General features: G+C 47.5%; 1 protein-coding gene across 1 annotated transcript in view; it reads left to right on the top strand.

Annotated features, from left to right (window-relative positions):
* Nucleotides 1-25,152, top strand: part of BMERB1 (bMERB domain containing 1) — a 119,978-nt gene that overhangs the window by 62,692 nt on the left and 32,134 nt on the right. Inside the window, exon 2 of the mRNA XM_047837931.1 lies at nt 981-1,104. Coding sequence (XP_047693887.1) covers nt 981-1,104 — 124 coding nt within the window. The remainder of the gene's footprint in view (nt 1-980; nt 1,105-25,152) is intronic.

Below are 25,152 nucleotides of genomic sequence, written 5' to 3'. Positions count from 1 at the left end.
AATTAAGTCATAAGGCTGGGGCCCTGATCTGACAGGATTAGTGTCCTTATAAGAAGAGACACCAGAGAGCTCTCTGCCTGTGTGTGTGCAAAGAAAAGGCTGTGTGATCACACAGTGAGAAGGTGGCCACGTACAAGCCTGGAAAAGGGTTCTCACTAGAAACTGATGCTGCCAGACCTTGAACTGGGATTTCTAGTCTCCAGCACTGTGAGAAAGTTAATGTCTATTGCTTAAGCCCCAGCCTCTGGTATTTTGTTACTGTAGCCCGAGTGAATGAATATACATGCATATATAGATACATATATGCATATGTATGTAGTGTCTTTCCATATATATGGTAATACACCCATTTAAAAATATATTCTTTTATGTATATTACCATAAATATAATTCTGATTATAAATATGAAACAGGAAAAATGTCTATCGAAATGTGGATAGTGGTTCTCTCTGGGCAGTGAAGTCATGGATGAATTTATTTTGTTCTTTTTCGCTTACCTATTACCTGAATTTTCTACAACAAACTTGTCTTACTTCATATTACTATGACTTACGTTACTTGGTGTTCTTGTAAGATAATAATTCAGAGTATTGCTATAAAATAATTATTATAAAATGATTTTCTGCCTAACATTGGCCATGGTCTTGAGGCTGGGACAGGGATAAATGGCTGTAGTCAAAGAGAGCAGAGACTCAGGAGCTGGGACCAGGCAGGGACTGTCAAGGCCATATATAGAACCTTGAACAGGTTTGGTGAGCCAACAGAGCCTCCTCTTGTTCATAACAGGGTTCACATGGAAAACATCTTTCCCAGTTTCCAAAGGGCTGGCTCATAAACACGCACGTGCACCCTCCTGGAGTGTCAAGGACGCTGGGGCAAGGCTGCCCCCTGGAATGGGGACAAGGGCTAGCCTAAGGGAATTCTTGAAAACCGGCGTGGCCTTGGGGTCTTGACGCCTACGATTCCTGTCTCCTGCACAGATCAGCTGGACATCATCTCCATGGCAGAGACAACCATGATGCCGGAGGAGATCGAGCTGGAGATGGCGAAAATTCAGCGTCTCCGGGAAGTCTTGGTCCGACGGGAGTCTGAGCTCAGGTTTATGTGAGTGCCTCGGGGAGGCGGCCGAGGAAAGGAAGGGGTGTGGAGGGGAGGACACCCGGAGAAACTAACATTTGCTCTTTATGACTGTGGGCTGGGCGCTGGCATGAAGGCATTATGTACGTTTAAAAAGTCTTACTTGATTCTCACTACTGCCTGGAGAAATGGCTATCAGAGCCTTCCCTTATAAACAAGACCTGAATTTGGGATGGAATTCAAGCCAGTCTGACTCCAAAGCCCAAGCTCTTTGTAGCTCTCCTTTTGAGAAGAGGAAAGGGATGAGAGAGAGAGACAGACAGACAGACAGACAGAGATGGGGACCCAGAGGTGGTACCTGTGCCCGTGTCGTTAAGAGCGCACACTCTGGGTTCAGATAGTTCTGAGATCCAACAAAACTGGGAGAGCTTGGACAGCTTCTCTCTGGGCTACATTTCTCTCAGTTGAGAAATGGGGGGAAATGGTAAGACTTCTCTTCTGGGGTCACTGGCAACCTCAGAGTCACATGATTTGACCCTGTCTCCACTGGAGGAAGATATGCATTCTACCCATTCTTTCAGTGATTTCACTGAGGCCAGTTAGGGGATTATCCTGTCTTGCAGATGAGCAAGACTGAGGCTCAGAGAAGTTAACCTGTTCAGGGCCTCCCAGCTAGTAAATAGAGCAATCAGGATTCAGATCCAGCTCTTCCTGCTTTCAAAACCCATATTCTCCTTATATGACCTCTGCATGGACTGCAGCATGTGCCCTTCTCTCTCAGACCATGAGACGGACCACTGTAGTAACATCTGCCATTTATTCGACTCTCTGTGTGGGCCAGTCCCTGTGCTAAATGCTTCACATGCACAAGAAGCCCATATCCCTTCTCACAGGAGCCCTTCGAGGAAAGTTCTAGAACAGCCCCCATCTACAGATAAGAAACCTCTTCCTTTTGATCTGGGAATACATGAGTGTCGAGTACATGAGTACTCAACATGAGTACATGAGTGTTGAGAAACAATCCCTCCCTTGTCATGTTTTTTGGGGTTTTGTTTTTCAGAAGAACTTGAGGAAGGATTGGTTGTGTGGGAGAAGTATCAGCAAAAATCAGGTGATTCCAATCACTGAGGTAGCCAGGACTGGACATGAGTTTGAGGTGCCTGTGGGGCACCCAAGTACAGATGAGTGGCAGGAAGTTCTGTGTCTTTGAGGTATGTGGGAGACCACTGAACTAGACGTAGATTCTCGGGGCTTGCCCATAGAACGGCTATTACTGGATTTGAGTAATGGGTATAGTCACCCCACATAAGCGAGTAGACCGCAAAGTCCAGGCTCTGGGGAAAGCTGAAATCTCCATGCTGCTCTTCCTCGTGGATGGAGTCAGGACAAAGGGAAAGCCATCTCTCAAACTTCTGGAGAAAAAGTATGGAAGGATTGAGAATTCAGTGGCAACAGGAGAGTTTGAGATTGCCACAGTCTATAAATTCTACAGGTATACCTTAGAGGTATTGTGGATTCAGTTCCAGACCCCCTGCAATAAAGTGAGTGTGAGTGAATATGGCTATAAAGTGAGTACAATGAATTTTTTGGCTTCCCAGAGCATACAAAAGTTAGGGCTACACTATACTGTTGTCCATTAAGTGTGCAATAGTGTTATGTCCCCCCAAAAAATGCGCATGCCTTAATTTGAAAAAAATACTTTTTTTGCCAAAAAATGCTAGCCATCGTCTGGGCTTTCAGCGAGTGGTAAGCATTTTGCTGGTAGAGGATCTTGCCTCGAGGTTGACGGCTCCTGACTGATCGGGCGGTGGCTGCTGAAAGTGGGGGTGGCTCTGGCAGTTTCTTAAAATAAAACAACAATTGGGGTGCCTGGGTGGCTCAGTCGGTTAAGTATCTGACTCACGATCGTGAGTTTGCAGGCTCTCTGCCGTCAGCACAGAGCCCACTCGGGACCCTCTGTCTCCCTCTCTCTCTGCCCCTCCCCTGCTTGCACTCTCTCCCTCTCTCTCTCTTTCTCTTTTTCAAAGAGAAGCATAAAAAAAAAACCCCATTAAAAATAAATAAAATACAACAACAATGAGGTCTGCTGCATCGATGGATTGTTCCTTCCGCGAACAATTTCTCTGTGGTACATGGTACTCCTCCTGGCTAGCATCTCCCCCACAGTAGAACTCCTTTCACATCTGGAGTTCCTCTCAAACTCTGCCTCTGCTTCATCCATGAAGTGGATGGAATGTTGTCATTTCAACCACCTGCGCCTTCACGGGGAGGAGACTCCACCTCAAGAAGCCACTTTCCTGGCTCCTCCATAGGAAGCAGCTCCTTATCGGTTCAAGTTTCATCAAGAGCCTGTCGCAATTCAGTCCCTTCTTCGGGCTCCAATGCTAATGCTGGTTTTCTTGCTATTTCTACCACATCTGCAGTGACTTCCTCCATCTAAGTCTTGAACCTTCAATTTGTAAAAAATACAATATCTGCGAAGCGTCATAAAGTGAAACACAGTAAAGGGAGGTGCGCCTGTACTACTGTATATGTGCAAATTAAAAGTCTTTCTTCCTCTGTTTCATTTTATTTTTTAAACAATTTCCCTTTTTATTAATGTTTATTTTGTTTTAATTTTTTTTTAACGTTTTATTTATTTTTGAGACAGAGAGAGAGCATGAACGGGGGAGGGGGAGAGAGAGAGGGAGACACAGAATCAGAAGCAGGCTCCAGGCTCTGAGCCATCAGCCCAGAGCCCGACGCAGGGCTCGAACTCACGGACCGCGAGATCGTGACCTGAGCTGAAGTCGGACGCTTAACCGACTGAGCCACCCAGGCGCCCCTTAATGTTTATTTTTGAGGGAGACAGAGGGTGAGCAGGGGAGGGGCAGAGAGCGAGGGAGACACAGAATCTGCAGCAGGCTCCAGGCTCTGAGCTGTCAGCACTGAGTTCCATGCAGGACTCAAACCCATGAACCACAGGATCATGACCTGAGCCGGTCAGATGCTTAACCAACTGAGCCACCCAGGTGCCCCAATAATGTTTTTTATTAATTCTGATGGACAGTTTTACCACTTTTCTTCTATTACTTAATATATAACCTTTAATCAGGATGTACTATCCACCAGAATTAAATTAGTGCCCAGGTCTTGCTTTCACATCTTTTTTCTATTTTTATACTTCCAATTTTTACTTCTTTATGTTCTCAGTGAGGATCACACTTATATTTGGTTCTAAAACTATAATTAAGCTTCTGTTCTCACATATAGATAGTTTTTAACATTAAAAGCACATGACTGGGCCTCATATTCTTATGGAGCCAGCATACTACATAATTAAATTTGATTTTCTCCAGTTTAAAAAAATACCCTACATGACTGACACTTATAATATCCTTCTCCTGTTTTAAAAGAAAGAAGACAGAAAACATATGAGTTCTAGAAAGTACCGAATAGCTCCCTCAGCCTGCAGGTGCTCAAGAGGGACCAGAGGTTGCTTTTGCTGCTACAGGAACAATGGCTGTCACTTTGCATCGACTGACCTTTGCACCGGGTGCACACACGTGGGCACACACACACACACACACAGTATCCCAGCATATGGTACACGCCAGTGAGTGTACAAGGTGTCACACTGAGTGCACAAGGACAAGAATGGCTCGCGTTTAAGCTCTAGTTCTGGGCCAAGCACTGCATGAAACTCTTGACTTGCGACCTCACTGAATTTCCCCATCATGCCCACTTAGGGACAGATGTCAACTGTAGATGCTTGAAAGCAGCTATGCTCACCACCCTAGCACCAGTGCATCAGTAGATACTTGAATGAATCATGTTATTCAAAGAATACAGGAGGATGTCAGTGTATTCAGGACAGAAGAGGGGCTCAGTGACATTCTCCAAGGGAGCGGCTGGCTTCCAGGCCCCTGGGGAGTCTTGCTGGCAGCCTGCAGACAATAGTGGATGAAGCTGATGGCTGCCCCCAGCTCCAGCCTGGCGTAGTACATAACCTTGCCTGGAGGTGCACCCACCTTGTCAATCTGAGAGGCACGTGATGGACCCGGGAAGGACAGGCTAGAGATCAGTGCCCACTCAGACCTGAACAATCGCCTCATCCATCATCCTGTGGCCTCCCAGGCTAGCAGGACATGCATGGGCCATTCTTGATTCAGTTTCCTAGCAATTTCTCAGAGCCAGGCCCTTACACAGCTAGAGGGGCCCTATTTTGCATCCCTTTTATTTTTTTTAGGTTTATTTATTTTGAGAGAGAGTCTGTGAATGGGGGAGGGACAGAGAGAGAATCCCACACGCTGTGAGTGCAGAGCCCGACGTGGGGCTCAAACCCATGAACCACGAGATCGTGACCTGAAACGAAATCAAGAGTCAGACACTTAAGTGACTGAGCCACCCAGGCACCCCTCTTGTGTCCCTTTGAGAAGAGAAAATCAGAGGTTAAAAATTTTGCCCAAGGTTGCATTGGCTATTAAGTAGCCAAGCTAGGGTGCAATGATTCCAGAGAATTGATTAAGTGAGTGAATGAGGAAACAAACAAACGAAAGAAATACTCATAGAGTATATACCACAAGAGTAGGAATCTTATCTTCCTTACTGTTCTGTCTTCCCAGAATCTTGAACAGCGCCTAGCATTTATTCAGCAAAATAATATTTGTTGAATGTGCAATAAATTATTCTTTCACACTCCATCCTTACCCCAACAACTTCCCTACACACACACACACACACACACACACACACACACACACAGGTCCTTGGCACAGGATAAGAAGGAAATAGAATTTCAGACCTAACTAAGCATTTGCAGACTCAGGTGGGGAAGCTCTGAGTGACAGGAATGTGACAGTCATGGACTGAAACAGTCCCAATGACTGTAGCTGTAATAACCAGGATGAGATTGGTTTTGTCACACCTGCTCCAAAGTAATCAAGTTAATACCCATCAGCTCCTGTGGAGGCTGTGTGAGTCAGACCATATTTCATGGTTGAGGGTGTCTTCTCACATTTACTGTCTCCTGCTACATTGACTCTTTTAAGAAAGGGTCCAATGGCTGCTGCCCCCCAAGCACCGCTCCCCACCCCGCAATGTTTAGCATTTGTGTTTCCATGTTCTTGTCTTGCTGGTTCAACAATCCTCTTGCCAGGGTGGTGAGGAACTAGAAGAGGGAGATTTACCCAATCCACAGAGAACTAGCATGGATTCATGAGAAGTGGACTCATGGGTCTTCCTGGCTCTCCCATGTCCTTGGTCTGTGTCCTTGGGCACATAACAGAGCACAAAAGAACTGCTGTTTACTTTTTATTTCCTTTCTTCTTCACCCAGCACTCGAGAATGCAAATTCAAACTCCTGGTTGGACGTGCACAATCCCATAATCTCACAATCCCACACTGGGTTTTGTCTTGTTCTGCCATCTTGAATTAAGTGTGGTAGAAAGAGAAAGAATTCAGCTGAGGCAGGCTCAGTAAACAGGACTCACTCAGGACTTTTCCATACTTTCTCTGGAGATAAGTGATTTATTTGGAACCTAGAGTGATGAGCTCTAACTTAGGCGGTGAGCTTTGTAAGTCAACCTGCTAGGAATTTGCTGTAGTGCCCTGTAAGGGTTCCCAGGGACCACAGAAATCAACATTTAGTGAACCCTTCCAGTGGACCAGCCCTGAGCACACATTATCACATAAGCTATGAAAAGTGCTTACTAATGGAAGGATGAATCAGGGGCAGCCTCCTGTTTGCCTCGACTAAGGTACGGTTCAGGGAAGGACTATGAGTGACCCTGGAGGGCACAGTGTATCTTCGCTCACTGTCTTCCTTAGCTTGTCCTCTGGTTTGTAGGTTGCTACATGGTCATTGGAGCTCTCCCTCTTGAGGTTTGGTAATTTTATGAGCTTCATTTGAATGAGTCAATAACCCCCCCCAGTATCACCAAAACGCCTCTGTAATAGGTGGCAAATGTCCCAGAGATAAAGCGTGAAGTCCGCTTTTTCTCTCCTTGATCCTCTGAGCTGCCCACCTCCTGTCCCTCCCGCTTCTGCTCCATGTCCCTATCCTGTCCTACGGAGGCTGCCGACAACCTCAGACTCATTTTCTCACCTTTAATTCCAAGCACTGAATCGCGCCATTAGCTTCGCAGAATTCTGCAGCCCATGCCTGCCCGCCTCAGCATTTTTGCATCCTCTGTACAATCCTGGCCCTGCTGTTTATCTGGGTCTCAGATAATTAAGAATCTTCCGCCTCTGAGCAGGGGCAGGGGGTGGTTATCTTCATTTTACACCTGCTTGCTGGATTTTCATAAAAGGGGTAGCGTGCTCTGTCTCTCAGCTTGCCCTGGGCAGTGGCAGCTTTTAATCAGGGAGACTCAGAACTGCAACAGGCAGGGGAGGCGGGGGTGTGTGAAGGATGGAGGTCAGGAGCAGAGCCCTTGCGTTTCAGCATTTCCGTTGTCTGGGCTTGGACCCCAGTCACTTCATTTTATTAAGAAGTACCCAGGGGCACCTGGGTGGCTCAGTCAGTTAAGCGTCTGACTTTGACTCAGGTCACGATCTCGCGGTTTTTGAGTTCCAGCCCCGGGTCAGGCTGTGTGCTGACAGCCCAGAGCCTGGAACCTGCTTCGGATTCTGTCTCCCTCTCTCTCTGCCCCTCCCCCCGTCGCTCTCTTTCTCTCAAAAAAGAATAAAATAAATAAACATTAAAAAAATTTATGAAGAAGTACCCGGCATGGTGAAGAGGCCAAGCCCTCAAGTCTGGCAGACGTTCAGGTTGGGAGGGTAGAAAGTGCATGACTTGTAAATAGCCAGCTTTTTTTATACTTGCCATGCTGGATACTGTTTGAAATATTTTACTTGCCTTGATTCATTTAATCCTCACTACAACTATACAGATAGATAACATCTTCCCTCCCGGCTATTTTCCATCTTATAGAGGAGGAAACTGATGCACAGAGAGGTCGAATAACTTGCCTAGGATTGCACAGTGTCCATTAAGAGCAGATAATGATAACTCCTGGTGTCCATCTCAACCATCATGCTATGGGGCCTGTCAACTGGCTTTGAACCCCGGTTCTACTTTTTACCAACTCTGTGGCTTGGAGCAGTTTCTTTTAGCCCTGTTCCAGCCTCAGTTTCCCCCTCTGTACAATAGGGGCATTGACGCTTCCCTGGGAGCACTGTAGCAAGGACGTGTATGACCATGGGTGGCTTTTCCTAGGAAATAAGCAAATCAAAATCCCCTTCCTCCTTTTCACTGTCAGCACTGCACCTTGAGGGAGAGTAAGGGATCGGGGCTGCTTAGTCATCTCCAGAGAATACTCAGAAAACAGTCCTCTCCCCGAGAAGCTGGGGAGCGGCTCTCCACCATTACGACCAACTCTACCCCGGGGCCTTGACTTTGTTATTACTCTTGTTATTTTTAAAAATGTTTTATGCACCTGGATTTTTTTTTTTGTCTTTAATGAGCTGATAATTCTGAAGTCTGTTAGGAAAAGCTTCAAGCCAAGGGCAGAATGAAGCATGTGCGTTTATGTAACTTGACACATCTTAGCCACATTCGGGAGTCCTGCGTCACACTGGTTGCACTTTGGGTTTTAAATAGCGTTTCCTAAGAACAGGTCACTGTTGCAAGAGCCACCGTACATATCAGGTGGGAAGAGATGGCTTCAGATGCAGAAGATCTGAAAACAATTTGTCTTGAACAAAATGTACAGGAAATTGAGGAGGGGGGAGGGAAGGAGAAAGGGGGGCAGGAAATGGATGGAGAAGAACAGAGGAGGGAGGAGAATGGTCCAGGTTGGACCTCTGACTGCACCCTCTTGAGTTTCTAAGTGTGCTAGAAGGTAGGGGTGAGGGTAGGAATCTGGGCTGATCAGATGGAGAAAGATACATGGCCCCCACTTGACAAGTTTCTGCTATTCCAAGTTGTCTTTTGGAAGGACATTCTTCTCTCTGGGAACTCAGACGACCTTACCATCAGGGACTTCATTCTCTTAGCTCCAAGGATCTCCCCTGGGCCTCCTGGGTTCTGGTGAGCTGGGAGGGAGATCACCATATTAGGCTCTTGTGATGGTTAATTTTATGTGTCCCATTGACTGGGCCATGGGTGGCCAGACGCTGGGTCATCCATTATTCTGGGGGAGTCAATGAGGGTGTTTCTGGGTAAGATTAACATTCGGATCAGTAGACAGAGTAAGGCACATTGCCTTTCCCAACGTGGGTGGGCCTCATCCAATCCGTTGAAGGCCTGAATAGAACAAAAAGGCTGAGTAAGAGGGAACTTTGCCTGCCTTACTGATGAGCTGGGATATTGATCTATTCCTCCCTGTGGACTGGAACTAACAAATCGACTTTTCTTGAGGCTTGAGCCTGCTGGCGTTTGGACTGGAGCTATACCATTGGCTCTCCTGTGTCTCCAGCTTGCTGATGACAGATCCTGGGACTTTTCAGCCTCCACAATCACATAAGCCACTTTCTTATAATTAATTAATAGATCAATCAAACAAATCTCCTATTGCTTCTGTTTCATGGGAGAATCCTGACTAATACAACCTTGTTTATTCTCAGAAACTTCCATCTGGATGCTGTATTTAGCTAAAAAAGACCTAGGAAGTTGGAGAATGATTTTTTTTTTTTAAGTAGACTCCATGGGCACCTGGGTGGCTCAGTCGGTTAAGTGTCCGACTTCGGCTCAGGTCACAATCTTGCAGTCTGTGAGTTCGAGCCCCACATCGGACTCTGTGCTAACAGCTCAGAGCCTGGAGCCTGCTTCAGATTCTGTGTCTCCCTCTCTCTCTGCCCCTCCCCTGATGTCTCTCTTTCTTTCTCTCTCTCTCGAAAGTAAATAAACATTAAAAAAAAAAATTTAAAGTAGACCCCATGCCCAGTGTGGAGCCCAGTGAGGGGCTTCCACTCACAACCCTGAAATCAAGACCTAAGCTGAGATCAAAAGAGTTAGATGCTTAACCCAGGGAGCCACCCAGGGGTCCTGAGGCTAAGATAAAGGGATATTGGCTCTAGCATTTTGGAAAACAGCCCAGCAGTACCTAGTAAAGATGAGCATGTACTTAACTCTACAGTAACCAGCAGTTTCTTGCCTCAGTATACCCTAGGGTTGCTCTGTGTAATTGGGTAGGCACTGGCTTCATGTGGCTCTTTCTTTCTTTCTTTCTTTTTTTTTTTTTTTTAATGTTTATTTATTTGAGAGAGAGAGTGAGTGAGCGGGTGCAGGCTGGGAGGGGCAGAGAGAGAAGGAGAGAGAATCCCAAGCCGGCTCCATGCTGTCATCACAGAGCCTGACATGGGGCTTGATCCCACAAACGCTGAGATCATGACCTGAGCTGAAATCAAGTCAGACGTTTAACTGATTGAGCCACCCAGGTGCCCCGCATGTGGCTATTTCTGTTTAAATTCATTACACTAAAATAAAAAGTACAGTTCTTCAGTAACCCCACTACGTTTCAAGTGCTCACTAGTCAATTGTAGCTAATGACTGTCCTATTGGAAAGCACACACATTTTCGTAGAAAATTTCCATCATCACAGCCCTAAAGAAACTCTCACGCGTGAGTGCCAGGAGGAATATTCCAGAATGTTCTTATCAGCCTTATTTGTAAGAGCAACAAAACTGGAAATACCTCAAGTGTTTATCGGCAGTAGAAAAGGACAAACCAGGTACAGCCTAAGCACGCCGTGGAATACTACGGAGCAGTGAAAATGAATGCACTATAGGCATTAACCCAGATGCATCTCAAAAACAAGACTTGCGGCCAAGCTTATGTAAAGGGCAAAATATGTAAAACCCAAAACTGTGCTGGCATTCATACAGAGATAGTAAATTATAAAAAGAAAAAAGTATTAAGATGAACTCAGCTTAGGGACGCCGGGGTGTCTCGGTTGGTTAAGAATCTGACTCTCAATTTCAGGGTTGGGAGTTCGAGCGCCGTGTTGGCCTCTGCACTGGGTGTGCAGCCAACTTAAAGAGAAATAGATAAACTCAGCACGGTGTTTACCTCTGAGAGAATGAGGTACGACAGGGCTTCTAAGGGTCCTGTTTAGGTTATGACTCAGGCAAGATGACGGAGACATGTTTATTAATCCCTAAATGGTATGTATGTACTTTATGCGCACATTTGTATCTAGTTCACAAACACATGTAGACACACGTTTGTTTTCCAGGTTTTTTTATTGTGGTGAAATACACGTAACATAAAATTTACCATCACAACCGTTTGTACGGGCGTTAAGAATGTTTACATTGTTGTACAACCATGACCACCGTGGCACCACCACCGTTTCCAGAACTTTCAACTGGCAAAGCTGAAAGGCTGTACTCATTAGACAATACCTCGCCATGCTCCCCCAGCCCCTGGCAACCACAGTCTGCTTCCGTCCCTATGATTGTGATGGCTCTGAGTTCCTCACACGGGTGGAATCATACGGTGTTTGCCTTTTTGGACACACACGCACCTTTTTAAAGGAAAAATGCTAAGAAAGGGAAGGAAGTTTATGATCTCTGTTATCTTTGCACCCGTATCTCAGAGACATCAAACCCAACACTCCCAAGTCGAAACTCATGATCCCCGTGCCGTCCCCTAGCCTGTCCCCACCAAACGTAGCTTTGCAAGTGGCCCCGCACCAGCCTCTACCCATGTGGGAACGCCAGATTCCGAAGTTAGACGCCATTCTTGACTCCTTCCAGCTTGCCACCTCACATATTCAGTCCATCCCCAAACTGAGTCACATTTTACCTCCTAAAATAGTTTTAGAACCATCACATTTCTCCATCGCCAGGGCCACCACCCAAGTGCACACTTCTATCTGTCTCTTGGATCTTAAGAGCCTCCCAGCCTCCCACCGTGCTGCCCTCCAGGCCAGGGTACCACGGCCAGAGAGAGGGAGCCTCTCGGAATGCAAATCAGACCACAGCTCCCAGTTTCATCACTTTCCTGAATTTGTTACTATGATCAAGCCTATGAGGTCCCCCTGGGTCCATTCCTGCCTCTTCTGAGCTGTTCTTCATCTTTTCTCCACCCGCAGCCCCCACCCCTGCTCTGCACCCTGCAGGGTGCCTTTCAGATCCACCCCCCCCCCCCGCAGTCTGGGGTCTGCCCTTCCACTGGGTCTGCTTTCTGTGCCCTTCCCACTGCCTGCACCCCTCCTCCCCCACCCTCTTTGCCTGGTTCACCTTCCCTCTCCCTGTAGGGCTCAGGTCCAGGCTTCCACCTGAAGGAAGCTTTCCCAGCACTTCCCAGTCTGTGTCCAGTCTTATCCCCATAACCATATCCTTTCCTTAGATATCTTTCCCTCCAGGACGCCTGGGTGGCTCAGTCGGTTAAGTGTCAGACTTCGGCTCAGGTCATGATCTCACGGCTCGTGAGTTCGAGCCCTGCATCGGGATCGCTGCTGTCAGTGCAGAGCCCGCTGGGGATCCTCTGTCTTCCTCTCTGTCTGCCCCTCCCCTGCTCGTATGGTGCTCTCTCTCTCTCTCTCTCTCTCAAAAACAAAGAATTTAACAAAAGAAAAAAGAAACATTTCCCTCCATTAATATCTACATCCATTGGTGTAAGTATGTGTTCAGTATCTTTCTCCGACCACAATCCTGGTAATGTGTCTGACTCATTTCAAGGGCTCTCCTGGTGGTGGCAAACCCTGGCAGTGAGAGCTGCCTGGTCCTCTGATGGTGAGACTGTGGGTCGGTCCAGTTCATAGCATTCCTCCAGAGTGACAGCGTGACACTGTCTACACAGCTTGCAGTGTAGACGCTTTACTAAGTATACAGGCTTCCTGTGGCTGCTGTAACAAACTACCACAAAGCTGGTGTCTTCAAATAACACACGTTCGTGCTCTGATGGTTCTGGAGGCCAGAGGTCTGGAATCGGTTTCCCTGGGCTGAAATCAAGTGTCCAAGGGACCGTGCTCCTTCTGGTGGCCACAGGGGAGAATCTTCTTCCTGTGTTTCTTGCACTCCTTGGCTGGTGGCCCCTTCCCCCACGGTCAAAGCCAGCAGGACAGAATCTTTAAACCTCTGTCTGCTGACATTACCCATCTCCTTCCCTCCCCTGTGTCCCATCTCATTCCGTCACCCCCTTACAAGGATGCTTGTGGTGATGTTTAGAACCCAACTGAATAATCCAGGAAAATCTCCCATCTCAAGACCCTTAATGTAATCGCACCCACAGAGTCCCTTTTGACATATGAGGTGACACATTCACAGGTGCCAGGGATCAAGGACATGCATGTCTTTGAAGGACGTTATTTGGCCGACCACATTAGGAGAGACTGTAGCAATTCGCTTAAGGGCCCAGCGTTGAGCTGGAGCCCCAGTGTGGCAGCAACAATGACAGATAGGGCGGTGGTAAGGCTGAGTGGAGGGGAAGGCACACTCTACGCAGAGAGCCCACATCACTTCATCTTATGCTAAGTTCTCATTATTTTCTGAAATCTCCCAAAGAAACGGCATCTTATGAGACAGAGAGAGACAGAGACAGAAGGAGCCTCAGAAATGCAGGTACAGTGGCCTGACAATTAAGGGTCTCTCACTCTCTTTGCTTGTTTCCAGAAAATTGCTGATTTGAGTGGCAGCAGAGGTTGAAAAGTGCTTGTCTGTATCACTTGATGGTCTCAATTGAGGGTTCAGCTCTTTCCTCTGCACTCGGTGCAGAATCAGATGATGCTTGACTGGGCTGGCCTCATTTCCACATTTCTACTCACGTGAGAGCCAGCCTTCTCTTGATATTTCCCAGATACAATGCTCAAAGAGAAAAGGAAGGATGGAAAACACAGAGAGCTTAGCAGGTATGCCTTCGTGTTTTGGGTCGACAAGCTTAGCTGGCCCCAGTCACCCAGGAGATGTAAATATCCTGATTTATGTCTTTTTACTTTATTTAATGGGCTGCTATTCATTGGAGGATGCATTACGTGAATTTTTTCCTTCTGGAATTTTGACCCACTGTTGGTCTTCCTGTCCTCGGTCCCCTAAACCCAGGGGGTTTGCATTAGATTAAGTCAATCTAAGACACTCCCAGTTGGGTTCTACCAGTGGAAGGGCAGCCTGTATTTTCAGTTCTGGGTGTCCTCACCTTTGACAGGTTGCTTTCTGACAAAGAGAGAGACCTATACTCGCTCCAAGTCAGATTATACCCACGTTTGAACTCTAGCTCTACCATTACAGGCTGTGCAGTCTTGGACAAATACCTTAACCTCTCTGAGCTTCAGTTGGCTCATCTGTCAAATGGGGATGGCTCCAACATCACACAGGGTGGTTATGGGGAGTAAAAGAAGTCATTTGTATGAAGTGCCCAGCCCAGCGCCTACCACAAGTTAAGTGCTCATTTAATATTACTTTCCTTTCCTTCAGGAAGAAATTGAGTTTGGAAATGAACAGATATCTGCATTAGTAAGAACAGATGTTGGACCCATGCTCTTGGCTTTTAGTAGTACTTGATTTATCTTCAACAGGGGACATGGGAGATGGGAGGAGATTGGAAGGTAGACTGAAGGTCTCCTCCATGACAAGGATGTACAGACTGGACAGGAGAAGCCTCAGGGGCACCTGAGCTATGTCTTGAAACAGCTGAAGATTATCATGGGGAAGAGGGAGTCTGTTTCTTCTATGGGCAACCAGAACCATGGAAGGCACTGGTGAATCAGGTTACTATCTCAGCATGAGAGAGGCCTCTCCAAACACTTGGAGCTATAAAAAACTGGAACCTTGGGAGGTAATGAGTTTCCAAACCTGGGGATATTCCAGCCTTTATTTATTCCTTCCTTCATTCAACCTGCATCTACTGTGTAATTACCATGTGTCGAGTCCTGGGAATGTAGGATGAACAATCTAGACGAGAGCTCTGCCCTAAAGCAGTCCAAGGGAGGAGACAGAAGCTGGATGATTCTTGCATGACACACGGAAGCCTCAGATGGGGTGGGCCAGTGGGTGTCCCCTCTCCAGACCCTTGGAGAATTGTCTTACTCTTGTGTGGCCACAGCCTGGGCCAATCCAAAATCCACCACTGGGATGCTTGTGCATTTCCAGGGTTTCCATTCTCAGCTCTTCTCTGCTCCTGGGCTTGGTTTCCTGGGTCCTGGAACCCCATCCACGTGGGCAGGAAACTTGGATGCTTCACCAGTTTCCATAACAACAGAACATAGCAAAGCCCTAGGCTACTCCCATAGGTCATCTGAGGAGTTGACCAATTGAGCATCCGGAAAGGGCTTGCACTGAGCTCTCCATAGCAATTAACTGCCCCCCACCCCCGAAAGGTTCCTGGATGGCTCAGTCGATTAGGCATCCAACTCTTGGTTTTGGCTCTGGTCATGATCTCGCATTTCATGGGATCGAGCCCTGGAATGGGCATGGAGCCTGCTTGGGATCCTCTCTCTCCCCTTCTCTCTGCCCTTCCCCTGCTTGCATGTGCTCTTTTCCTGTCAAAATAAATAAACATTAAAATCGTTTAAAAAAATTTTTGAAAAAAAAAAAAAAGCCACAGTCCACATTCCCAGCCAACGAGATTCTTTTAGACATCCTGTACCAGGCGGTTCCTTTTTCTCGGCCTTTCTGCATTCGCGGAACCCAGACTTGCCACCTCGCTTGCTGTTCTCTATCTCAAACCTCTCAGTTCTGAGGAAGTCAACTTCCCCTCCCTGTCGTGTACAGAGCAGTTTCATCTGTTTCCAAGAAGCCAGGGCACCAAACGATGCTTGGGCTCGGAAACACTACCCTAGGGGTTTGTCAAGGTATGATTCTGAGCAAAAACTCTTTCTTCCCCCAAATAAATCTGGATCCTGGCAGTTAAGGTGCCAACCTTTCTCCCCACATTTTACACCTTTACTAGACTATCTTGCATCAAGGGAGCTGGAGGAGATCTCTCTTCCCTCTAGTCCGTGCTGGGATGTTCTGTCAGCTGTGCCGAGAGCTCCATTTCCCAGAATCCTTTTCCTTGTCTGGTTCCAGGTTAAAGGTGGGAGATCTGAGAGGAAGAAGGGGAGCGCAGCGTTTGCTCATGGAGGGCTGCCATGTGGATGAGGAGGTAATCAGATAGAGAAGGCCACAGAGGCTCCAGCTTATCCTCACTCTCCCCTACTTCCCATCCAGCTTGTCATCCCAGCTGCTGGCCCTGCTGACCAACAGTGGCCCTATGTCTTCTAGAAGCTTGGCAGACAAGGCAACAGCCTCCCATAGACCCCATCCACCTGCCTTCCCTCTGCATCCTTAACCTGCCAGCTGGGCTGGCCGGTGACCCCTCTGGCCTTCAGCAACCCCTCCCAGACCTTCCCGTCCCCAGCTCTTCCCACAATTCTGGAAGGTCTAATTGCCACAGTGCATCCCTTGCCCCATAATTCAGGGTGGTTCGGCTTCCGTGATGGAGCCCAGATGGGTCTACATCCAGAGCCTTTACACAAGAAGCAGCCGGAGGCTGGAGGCAGTGAATCACATGGGAATCACCTGGAGAGCTTTAGAGAAAATGCTGATGCCTGGGTCTTACCCTGGAGTCTGGTTTAATTGACCCGAGGCACAGTGCAGCCATTACAAGTTTTAAAAGCAGCCAGGATGGGGCGCCTGGGTGGCTCAGTCGGTTGAGCGTCCAACTCTCGGTTCCAGCTCAGGTCGTGATCTCATGGTTCGTGAGTTCAAGCCCCGCATTGGGCTCTGCGCTGACGGCATGGAGCCTACTTGGGATTCTCTCTCCCCCTCCCTCTCTGCCCCTTCCCCACTCACTCTCTGTCTCTCTCAGAATAAAGAAACTTAAAAACAAAAAAAAAGAAGTCAGGGTAATTCTCCTCGCCTCCACCTCCCACTGCACAAACAGCCCCTCACCTCTCCCCTGGGTGAAGCAGACAGAACTCTGGTGGCCGTCAGCTGCTTACAGCTGACTCATCTTCTTACTTTCTTTTCACAATGTTTTCTTGATGAAAATTGGTCTCAGCCTCAACATATAAAATCTACCCCGCATTAGCATGGCTCCTGGCATGGCGAGAGGTACCTCTCTCTCCAGTTGCTTAGAATCGTGATCGGGATCAGAATGAAATGTATGTGCGTGGTCTCCCGTGGCGTGCGAAAATCCCAGTGCCATCTGTTGTCTTCACCATCGTGTCTGTTATCAAAATACGCTGATTAAGGCTTTAATTGAACCTGGTGCTGTAGTTGTCCAGAAAATCACAGCGATTAGCTTTCTAGAAGCTTATAACCAAAGGCCGAATTTATAATCACTCAGCGACGATCGCTTTCAGCTCGCTCCGTTACCCACCTGTTTTTGACCTCTGAAAACCAACACACGGTCTCCCTCTTTGTTTTTATTTTTTAGAAGAGATCAAGCGAGCCAGCCGAGAGTTGGAAGATTAGTGAGTTTCTGGGCTTCTTCACTGAACTGCAGAGGGATTTGGGGATTAGAATGTGATACGATAAAGGTGGATTGTAGAGCTGGGTGGTGCAGAAATTCGCCCCCAGCCTTACACTGACTAACTGCACAAACGCTAAGCCTCGGGTTCCTGTTGTGCGAAACTGGTGCGGTACAAATTCACACCTCACAGCGCTGGAATGAGAAAGAGATGCATACACGCGTGGAAAGAACTCAGGGTAGAGCCCAGCCCCTTAAGTGGCGCCTACGTATTAGCCGTGAGAATGCTCACCACAGCCTTTCTGTGATTCCGTGAGGGAGTTGTGGAGCTAGAGGTTGGCCCAAGACAAAAATTGTCCGTCTATAAAGTGAGATCTAAATTTCGGTTTGAAAGCAACACTTGCGAAAACGCCTGAATGAACTGACATTTTGGCTTCACCTTTTCCCCACTGGAGTTTGGCGAGCTGTCCCAGGTCATGAAAAGGGAGCTCAGCGCCCTCCCGCCCCCAGGTGATTATCCAGTGTTGTTCCCTGTCTCCGGGTGCCCTTAGGCCCTCTACGGCTGGCCTTTCACATTCTGGGGGGAAACTCCATGTGCCGCTGGCACAGTTTCGATGTGTGTCTCAGTCCCTGATGCGCTGTGATTAAATTCAGGGAGACTTGCCCAGGGCATCATTAACTGCCTGGAGGAGTCAGCCCTCCGGCCATCTGTCGTCTGCCATCACTCTGTCTGCTCTCCCCTTTGGTCACATTGAGCCATCTTGAGAAACTTCAAGAGTTCCTCTCCTCTTGCTGTGCTGGCACAGTTAATGAGAAACAGGGCGTGGTCAGGGGCAGGGGGGTTCTGCTTGTGGCTGAACCAGCTCTGGACTTGCAGCTGGGACCCGGGTTGAGATCTAGGCTGTGTGACCACAGGCGATTCAGTTGGTCCAGTTTTTCCCAAAGTGGGCTACACTCTGGGATGATTTTAGGTGGTAGCTGGGGAACATTCGTTAAGAATTTATTTTCATATCTTTTAAGGAAAAATACTGGTTCTCTATCTCTGGTGCTGTAAAACGTTTTATATTAAAAAGTTTTCTTATAGGGGTGCCTGGATGGCTCAGTTGGTTGAGCATCTGACTCTTCTTTTTTTTTTTAATTTTTTAATATGTTTATTTTTGAAGGAGAGAGACAGAACGTGAGCGGGAGAGGGGCAGAGAGAGAGAGGGAGACACAGAATCAGAAGCAGGCTCCAGGCTCTGAGCTGTCTGCACAGAGCCTGACATGGGGCTCGAACTCACAATCTGGCAGATCATGACCCCAGTGAAGTCAGTTGCCCAACTGACTGAGCCACTCAGGAGCCCCGACTCTTTTTTTTTTTTTTTTTATGTTTGTTTATTTTTGAGAGAGAGACAGAGCCCGAGCAGGGAGGGGCAGAGAGAGAGAGAGGGAGACATAGAATCTGAAGCACGCTCCAGGCCCCCAGGTGTCAGCACAGAGCCCGAACTCACGAACCACAAGATAATGACCTGAGCTGAAGTCAGAGGCTCAACTGACTGAGCCACCCAGGCGCCCCTAGCATCTGACTCTTGATCTTGGCTCAGGTCGTGATCTCACAGTTGTGAGATCGAGACCTGTGTCCAGCTGTGCGCTGAGTGTGGAGCCTGCTTGGGATTCTTTCTCTCCCTCTGCCCCTCCCCTACTTGTGTGCCTTTGCACACGCTCTCTCTCAAAATAAATAGGCATTAAAAAAAATTTTTTTTCATATAAAAAATGAATCGATGGTAAGAAAAATACTGAATAAGAGTGGAGCACACATGAGACCGGGCAGTCTTTGCCATGGTGATAGACGGGTATTTAGGAAACACTGACTTAGCCATACTGAGCCTTCTTTCCTGCAAGAGGCATATGAATATTGCCTCTGCTGGAGGATGTGAGGTAGTCAGCAAAGCTGGAGAAAGCATATGGAGTGCTTGAAGGGCAAGAGCTTTATTTGTGTAAGAGCTGGGATCCCAGCGGAGTGGCTCACTGGCTGTGTGATCTTGGGCAAATTGCTTACCTTCTCTTGTTGAGTATTTGGTGTGTTTGACCAAATGCATGTCATTTTTCCATACTAATTATCTGATTCTGTGACACCCCCCAACTGGGTATCCAATGATTTAATTCAATTTTGACACTATCTACCTTGGAGCTACAGTGCGATCCCATAAGCTAAAGAAAGGGCTCATTCCCACAAGACTTGCCTCACTTCAGACGCTTATCACGAGTCCTGGGCCAGCTACGCTTCTGTCCAGCCAAGTACAAACTTGGGGTTTCCCTCCCGCTCCCCCAGATTGGGTAATTTGCTAGATTGATTCATAAAATTTAGGAAAGCATTTTGCTTGTGTTTGCTGGTTTATTAGGAAGGAACAGCCAAATGGAAAAGATGTGGAGGGCACAAGAGTAGGGATGGTGGGGTGACATAGGACTCCCTTGCCCTTTCGGGGCACACTTCCTTCCCAGCCCAGGTGTGCCTACCAACCCGGAAGTTCAAGCGTTTTTTATAACACAGACTGCATTCCCCTTCCTCTAATCAGAGGTGGGCTGTGGGACTAAAAGTCCCTACCTTCTAATCACGTTTGGTCTTTTTGGTGATCGGCACCCACATGAAGCTATCTAGGGGTCACACTCTGATCGTCTCATTGGCATAAACTCAAGTGTTTGTGCCTGAGGGGATCATTGTGAACAACAAAAGATATTCCTTTTCCTCCAGAAATTCCAGCAAGGGTGGAATTCCACCAAGCTCTGTGCCAGGAATCAGGGACAAACCCCAAACATATATATACAATATATCCAATATATTATATGTACTATATTATATATTATATATATAATAATTCTCCCTTATTTTCAGGGTTACTCCAAGACCCCCCCCCCCCCCCCACACACACACACAGGTAGATGCTTGAAATCATGGCTGGTACTAAATTCTACATATACTGTGTTTTTTTTTTTTTTTTAACTTTATTTATTTATTTTGAGAGAGACAGTGCACACACAGGAGGGGCAAAGAGAGGGAGAGAGAGAGAATCCCAAGCAGGCTCCACACTGTCAATGCAGAGCGCGACATGGGGCTCCAACTCACGAACCATGAGATCATGGCCTGAGTCGAGATCAAGAGTCAGACACTTAACCAGTTGAGCCACCCAGGCGCCCCTATACTGTGTTTTCTTAGACGCGCATACCTATGATAAAGTTTAACTTGTTAATTAGGCACAGTAAGAGGTTAACGATGGTAGCTAATAATAAAACAGAACAGTTATAATAATATGTGGTCTCTCTTTCAAAATATCTTCTTGTCCTGTACTCACTTTTCTTCTTGTGATGATGTGAGATGATAAAAGGTCTAATGTAACTAGATGAACTGAGGTGAATGCCATAGACGTTATGACACAGCGTTAGGCTACTACTAACCTGACAATACATTAAAAGGAGAATTATCTGGGGTCACCTGGGTGGCTCAGTTGGTTAAGCATCCGATTTCAGCTCAGGTCATGATCTCACGGTGCATGGGTTCAAGCCCCACATTGGGCTCTGTACTGACAACTCAGAGCCTGAGCCTGCTTCGGATTCTGTGTCTCCCTCTCTCTCTGTCCCTCCCCTGTTCACACTCTTTCTCTTTTGCGGTCAAAAATTAATAAACATCAAAAAAAAATTTTTTTTTAAGTACCTATGAATCCAGTCTCTCACTGCTCTGACAATGAGCTCTGCCATCTTCCTGGTTCCCTCGTTAATGAGTGAAATAAATTTTTGACAAGTGTTTCTTCCCTAGTTGTGTGAGTCACGTTTTTAAATTTTGCAAATATGCTTCTGCATATTTTCTGCATATTCATCAAGCAGAATCATAACCATAGTGCCAGGTCCCTGAGAGCTCATGATTTAGTTTGGGGAGCATTCCCACAGCACGTTCTGTGTGCAAGGCACCAGGCCAGGCACTGTCGGGAAGATGAAAATAGGTAGGACTGGTCCCTAGAGCCAAGGGCTTCATAATTACTTATGGGGAGATAGGAAGTATATAAATTAATTCTCCTGCTGTGAGGAAGAGAAAAGCAGCCCCTGGCAGCCAGGAGCTCGCTCGGTACTCAGAGCTAGGCCAAAGTGTTCTCCTATTAGGTGTAAACACTTCTTTTTTTTAACACAATTTTTTTCACGTTTATTTTATTTATTTTGAGAGAGAGAGAGAGAGAGAGAGAAGGCAAGCGAGTAGGGAAGTGGCGGAAAGAGAGGGTGAAAGAGGATCATAAGCAGGCTCCATGCTGTCAGCCCAGAGCCCGACGCGGGGCTCAAACTCACGAACTTCAAGATCGTGACCTGAGCCGAAACCAAGAGTCGGACGCTCCACCGACTGAGCCACCCAGGCGCCCCTGGATGTAAACACTTGTGCAGATCACCAACAGCAGACAAGGCCATTCTGAGACCGTGATAGATCGGAACAAAAGTAAAACAACTTCATGAGGGTGTCCGAAAGTGAATAAGGCGCGAACACTGTGTAAAGCTCACGAACGACCAGACGTCTCCATGTCTTGGCTCATGTGACTGACTGCTGCTTCCTTGCCAACCACAGCTTCAGTTTGCTGTGTTCTGCTCACTTTATAGGGAGGAATGATTGAGATAATTTATCAGAGGATCGCCCCCACTTGCTGACAATATCTAATTGAGAGTAAATGCCCACTGCCTTCAAACTGGCCCCCAAAGCACCTAAAGGAAGCCCTTGTCTTTTTTTTTTTTTAATTTTTTTTTTCAACGTTTATTTACTTTTGGGACAGAGAGAGACAGAGCATGAACGGGGGAGGGCCAGAGAGAGAGGGAGACACAGAATCGGAAACAGGCTCCAGGCTCTGAGCCATCAGCCCAGAGCCCGACGCGGGGCTCGAACTCACGGGCCGCGAGATCGTGACCTGGCTGAAGTCGGACGCCTAACCGACTGCGCCACCCAGGCGCCCCAAAAAATATTTTTTTTAATGTTTATTTATTTTTGAGAGAGAGAGAGAGAGAGAGAGAGAGAGAGAGCGCCTGTGAGTGGGGGAGGAGCAGAGAGAAGAAGACACAGAATCTGAAGCAACCTCCAGGCTCCGAGCTGTCAGCACAGAGCCTGATTCAGGGCTCGAACTCACAAACCACATGATCATGACCTGAGCCGGTCAGACGTTCAACTGACGGAGCCACCCAGGTGCCCCCTGGCTCCACCATATAACTACCTGTGTGATTTTGGTTGAGCCACTTAACCTCTCTGAGCCACAGGATCTTCAGCTATGAGCGATGATCACCTAAGTATGATGCTTATGATTACATAAGTAGCCACCTCTCAGCGTTGTTATAACTCTATATGGATTCATGGGGATAATCTGTACAGAGCCCTTTATGCCTGGCACATGGTAAATTCTGAATAAATTATAGCTAAAATCACCATCATCATCACCCTCACCATCATCATCACCACTGGTAATCTTTTCCCTACACAGTTCTCAGCTTCTCTTTCTAGATAGTTGTTGAATAAATATTTAAAGAATAGTGAAGAGGTACTCCCCCAATTTGCCCACCTGCTCATTCCAACCAGTGATGTAAACTTGCAGGAATCTTTGCCAGTTCATTGTTGAACTGCTGGAAGCTCAAAATCTGCCGTGGCGGGACTATTTACACCATGGAAATTGGCAAATGATACAGACCAAGGCTCCTACGTCCTCCCGGCTCCTAGCCAGCTATTAAATACTCACCAGCAGCACCACTAATTATAATCCTACTCTGCCTGCCTTTGGGACATCCAGCAGAGGACATTTGCTGTTTCTTTGTGGTTCAGCCAAGCCCTAAGGTTCTGCTTCCTTACAAAGGAGGCCGTTAATCACTGGTGCGGAATAAACATAAGGTTGATTTAAATGTTAATATACTTATCATCAAAAACAGATCCTTCTCTGCTGGTGTAGTGAGTCTAACAGGAAATTCGAATGGTGATTGTGGATAGTTCATGGTCCAGAAGGATCCTTGGTGTTGGTTTTTTTTTTTTAAATGTTTATTCATTTTTGAAAGAGAGAGAGACAGAGCGCCAGTGGAGGAGGGGCAGAGAGAAAGGGAGACAGAATCCGAAGCAGGCTCCAGGCTGTGAGCTGTCAGCACAGAGCCTGATGGCCGGGCTTAAACTCACGGACCGTGAGATCATGCCCTGAGCGGAAGTCACACTTAACAACGGACTGAGTCACCCAAGCGCTTGGTGTTTTGGTAGGACTAGAGCTAAGCCAGACTGTGAAGTGCAGTCTAATGCACAGACTACCAGGGATGGGTGGGGAGAGGGGTGAGGGAGCCTTTCCTGGGTTGGGGCTTGCAAACTGTTTCTAAGATTTTTTTCCTGCTGTCCTTAGATGCTCAGTAAGGAATGAGAGCTTTGGAATTCCTGTACAGGGGGGCTTTGGGCCAGCAATCTGGTCATAAGGAGGGAGCAGGGGATTTACTGGAAAGTTGCATCTATCATAGCAAGCCTTTACCGACATTCGGTGGGACAGAGTAACAGAAACATGGTTTTCTACTTTATACAAGATTGGGGGGAAATTTCTATTGCCCGTCTCAAAAAACATTTACATGGCAAGGTGGTTTTTGCTGGCAAATGGAAATTATGGGATGGCGCTAAAGTCCTCCCCCCAAGAAAGTCCACATTGTTGAAAGCATTTGAAGAGTCTCCTGTCTGCAAGGATGGGGCAAAAGATGGGGTCCTGGGGCAGAGCGGACAACCCGGTGTATCTGGGTCACCTCTCTAGCCACCTTCTTATAGTGGCAATAGTTAGGGCTCTGGAGCCAGACTGCTTTCTTTCAAACCCTGCCTTCACCCTTCGTCAGCCGTGTGAACTTAGACGAGTTGCTTAACCTCTCTGAGCCTTCTACAAAGTTAAGAATGATAATACCTGCCCTAGAGATGAAATGAGATCGTGCCAGCTCCAGTTCCTGACCGGGGTAAATGCTCAGGTGAACGCTAGCTTGTTGCTAGTACTGCATCGGCATGAGCGATGGCCGTGGGAGTGGGGAAGGTAGGTCTGGGAGAGCAGATACGGCCAGGAACTCAGCAGGTGGCGGAGAACGGAAGGCACGGGAAGGCCCAAACACTGAGGGGGCTCAGAATAGAAACTGTACTGAGAGCAGAATGCAGAGCAGAATCACTTGAAACACGGATGTTTAATTGGATTTCTCTGGGGGTGACTCAGTGCCTTTGATAAATGCTGTTGCCCTCATGAGGTCTCTGTCACGGGATTTGAAAATTGTCCACCTGCACTTGCAGTCTCGAGGCCTTGTTTTAATAAAAGCTCCAGGACTGTGGGAGCTCCTCTGTGCCTGCCTGCCTGCCTTTTCTTCAGCAAAGGCTTACTGTGATGCGTCAGGCACAGGCGATGTGCTAGAATCACAGAGGGAAGAGGCAAGTCCCTTAAAGGGTACACGGTCTATTTGGGGAGAAACGCAAGTACCCAGGTGGTTGTCAGGGGGACGGTCTGTAGTAGGACATGGGGCATGGGCAGTGTGAATGAAGAGCACCTAACCCAGCCTGGGAGCATCAGGAAGGCTGCCTTGGAGGCTGCTTAGGAAGGAGTCTGAGACAAAGGTGTTTTGACCTGGGGAAGACTTGATGGGAGCCTCGGCTGCAGGTAGGCTGCTAGCCCGGAATGGGCGCTCCGTGCCCAGAAATGAGGTCAGAAAGATAGGGGCACGGACGGGCTTCTGCTGTGGCTGCAGTGACCCAAGGCTGGCCGGGTTTGCTCTGAGGA

Source organism: Prionailurus viverrinus, chromosome E3 (assembly GCF_022837055.1).
Source record: "Prionailurus viverrinus isolate Anna chromosome E3, UM_Priviv_1.0, whole genome shotgun sequence".
NCBI classification, from domain to species: domain Eukaryota; kingdom Metazoa; phylum Chordata; class Mammalia; order Carnivora; family Felidae; genus Prionailurus; species Prionailurus viverrinus.
This window is presented reverse-complemented; position numbering and strand designations above follow the sequence as displayed.